Source organism: Podarcis muralis, chromosome 14, assembly GCF_964188315.1.
Source record: "Podarcis muralis chromosome 14, rPodMur119.hap1.1, whole genome shotgun sequence".
NCBI classification, from domain to species: domain Eukaryota; kingdom Metazoa; phylum Chordata; class Lepidosauria; order Squamata; family Lacertidae; genus Podarcis; species Podarcis muralis.
The window spans coordinates 13,477,777-13,481,534 of NC_135668.1; the positions used below are offsets into that span (position 1 = coordinate 13,477,777).

Consider the following 3,758-nt stretch of genomic DNA (forward strand, 5'->3'; position numbering starts at 1 on the left):
AAACGGCGTTTCCGTGTGCTGGGCTGGCTCGCCAGATGCAGCTTGTCACGCTGGCCACGTGACCCGGAAGTATCTGCGGACAGCACTGGCTCCTGGCCTCTAGAGTGAGATGAGCGCACAACCCTAGAGTCTGTCAAGACTGGCCCGTACGGGCAGGGGTACCTTTACTTTACCTTAATATTAGGTCAGATCATAGATCTGTGGTCTGACATCTAGGCTGGCTGTATCGCGTATGGTCCTGCACTGTAGAGTTGGAAGGGACCCCAAGGATCATCTAGTTCAACCCCCTACAATGCAGGAATCTTTCTGCCCAGCGTGGGGCTCAAAACCATGACCTTGAGAGTAAGAGTCTCATGCTGTACCAACTGAGCTATCCCAGGTCAGATTGGATGATTGCAATGTGCTTTAGGTGGGGCTCCCCTTGAAGACTCAAACTTCAGCTGGTCCAAAATGCAGCAGCCAAATTCCTAGCTGGGGTTCTGGACTTAGATCTCACTGAACCCATTTTAAAACAGCTGCACTAGTTACCAGTTTGTTTCTGAAGCCAATTACAAGTGTTTAAAGCCCTAATTTACTCAACCCCACCCCACAATACCTGAACTACTGTATCTTTTCTACAGACCTCCACCAGTTTTAAGATCAGCGGAGGGGGCCCTCTTGATTGTTCCACAGGAGCTCAGGGGAGGTGGTTTAAGAGAGGGCTTTCTCTGTAGCAGGCCCTAGGTTTTGGAACTTCTTCCCCACAGAGATTCATCCGGCATCTTCATTACACAATTTGGGTGAATGCTGAAGACACACCTCTTTATCCTGGTTTTTGGTACATGAAATCTGTATTTTTAGGACCCACCTTATTTTTGTGATTATGTTTTAAACTGTTTTTAGCACATATATAACTTGTCCTGTGACCTTAGGGTGAAGTGCAGGTAATTAAAATAATGATAGTCGTAATAAACTGAAGATTGATATTAGACAAATTTATAAAGAGGATACCTTCTGTGGACAGAAGTTTAAACTCTTGTCTTGCAAGAGTCATTGCAGCATATTTAGCCAAGATAAGCTGAAGCAGGCCACTATGTACAAACCATGCCCACTTAGAAAGCCTCTTCATTGCATGCCTGATAAACTAGAAAATCTCTAACCATGGTTTCCAGTTCATTTTCCTAGTTCAGGTGAAATGGGAAACTATGGTTGTGTACACATTACTAGCTTAAAAATGCAACTAGGTTGTTGTTACAAAGGCAAAATGTTTTTTTAATATCTTAATTTTAAAAGCTGTCTGAATGCATCCACAATGTGTTTAACCTCTGCTAATGGGTCAAATTAAACATTACAAACAAAACAAATAAGTGTGTGCAATGAAGCCCCAATGGTGCTGGTGGTGGTGTTTTAAATCAAGCAACTTTAAGAGGCAGCAATTTTAAGCAAGGGATGCTTAACTCTTCTCCTTCCAACTGTTTTTCCACTCTACCAGCTGTTCTCCCTGCAAAGAATTCCAGACATATGTTGATACTTAGGAACCCTGAGGAGGGGAAGGGATGGGGCTGGAGGAGAGAAGCACAATACTGATATAAGAATCAGCTGGTAAGGAAAGGTTTAAGTAGACACTCCCTCAACTCAAAATCAAAGCCTTTCGCTTTTAATCAAGCGTGTTGCTGCTTCATTTACATTTAAATGTGAGTTACATATAGTTTGCCCTCTAAGAAGTACAGTAATACCTGAAATTCTCAGGGACAAATCTCTCTCTAAAAGCAATCTGACTTCCCCACTTGCCTCAAACTGGAAAGTGAGGCGAAGGAATACCTGTTGCTGATCGCAGTTCAGCTTTATTGGAAAATTAAGTCTACTTTGAAGAGGAGGTGAAGGATATCCAACCCTCAAGTCAGTCACTGACAATGATTTTAGCCTCAAAGAAAAACCTGGGGAGAGATGCACTTTCTGTCCCATTCCTCCTTCTGACCTCATTCCTTTTCGCATTGCAAGACTATAGCCAAGTTCTACTCTATTTGCTAATCTAGGTTTTTCCTGCCAAGACTGGCAATTTGATAATTTGTCAGCATTATCATCCTTCCCTTCCCACTGATAAAGCACGGAAAGTAAGTTCCCAGTTCAAAATTCACTAGGTGGCATTAGACAAGCCACTATATTCTTCCATCCTTGGCCAGCCTCCCCAGTACTTTGCAATAAGAAAAATACTGGAGTGTCACGCAGAAATGTTTCAGGAGTTACTGAAACAATGCATAGCAAAAGTGTCTTGAAGCCCTGAAATTTCTATCCATGGAGCTACTTTTATCCTCACAAATTCCCTATGAGGTGAGTTAGGCTGAGAGAGGCAGTGGCCCCAAGGTCACAAAGGGAGTTTCAAGCTTAGTGGGGGTTTTAACTCTTAAGTCTCAGAGGTCGCAGTTCGACACTAACCACAACACCATACAGAAGCATACTTTAATGTATTACTGCTACGGAAACCAGCACCATTCAGATAGCTGGCGATTTAATCTTCAACACCCCCCACACCCATAACACCAGTGGCCCATGTTCAACGCCTGCTAGCTTTGCCTTTGCTTTCTTGCTCCAGAATTTAGATTCCTTGCTGCAGAATTTAGATTGCGGGGAGGGGGGGGGAGAGAGAGAGGAAACAATCTACATATATCCTTTGCTTATTAAAACTTATAAAGAACACCCTACGGATGTCAAGAGTGAGAGCGTTGTATAAACAAGCTCCTTCTCCCAGAGCTTCAACAAATCCCTTTAAATCCCTCACTGCCCTGGCAACCTCGCCTAATTCCCCTCGGGCCCGATCCCACCCGCGTCTAGGGCTCAAGCCCCATAACTCCCACTGCCGCTCTCCCCCCCCCCCGTCCCCGATTATTATTATTATTATTACTACCGCGACACGAAGCACCCTCTCGGTTTGTTTACGTGTCGGTGGCATTTGTACGCCGCCTCCACAGCAGACGAGTTCTTCGGGCGACTCCCCAGAAGCAAGTGCTACAAGTCATTTAACGCCCCCGACGTTAAAAAGCCCAGGTTGAGAAACCAAAACAAAAGCACAGGAGGCGCAGAGGGGACGCCTGAGATTTAGAAGGCCGGGGCTTTATTTAAGCCCCTCACCCTTTCAGCCGCCGCCCCCTCCTCTTTACTTAGGCACCTCTCAGCCGCTAACCCCTAGGCACAGCTGCCTCAAGGGACTTCTTCCCAGGATTAGGCAGGGCGTTATTTAAGCCCCTCACCATTTCAGCCCCCCCCCCTTTACTTAGGCACCCCTCAGCCACTAACCCCTAGGCACAGCTGCCTCAAGGGACTTCCTCCCAGGATTTTGGGGGGGTTGGTTTGCGGGCCACCCCTCCCCCCGTTGCCTAGCAACCCCTCAGCCGGGGGTCGGGCGCTGCACGGCGGGCTCCTTCGCCGGACTCCTCCCTACCTGGCCGCCGACGGCTTTGTCCATGGCTCCAGCAGCCAGAGCAGAGCGGGCCCGGGCGCCTCTCTCAGCGGCGGCGGCGGCGGGACGCTTCTTCCCCCATGGCTCTCTCTCTCTCTCTTTCTCCCTTCCCCTCCCCTCACGGACCGGCTTCCCGCTCACCACCCGGCGCGGCGAGCAGCTAGGCGACTCCGCGGCGGCTGACGCGGCTCCCGAACAAGACCCGGCTACGCCACTAGCGACGGCTTGAGATGGAGGCGACGGAGGGGAGGGGCGGGGGAGGAGAAGGAGGGAGCATCTGGGACGGAAGCCGACGGGAGACACGCCGCGCTTAAAAGCGTTG

The 3,758-nt window shown here is 48.6% G+C and overlaps 1 protein-coding gene across 2 annotated transcripts in view; it reads right to left on the bottom strand.

Annotated features, from left to right (window-relative positions):
- The window catches only part of SECISBP2L (SECIS binding protein 2 like), a 39,571-nt gene extending 35,919 nt beyond the window's left edge, over window positions 1-3,652 (bottom strand). For both annotated transcript variants that reach the window (XM_028706345.2, XM_028706343.2), the window contains exon 1: window positions 3,419-3,652. In XM_028706345.2, the coding sequence (XP_028562178.2) occupies window positions 3,419-3,442 (24 nt within the window). In that variant the 5' untranslated portion in view covers window positions 3,443-3,652. The remainder of the gene's footprint in view (window positions 1-3,418) is intronic.
- Between the last annotated feature and the right edge of the window lie 106 nt (window positions 3,653-3,758).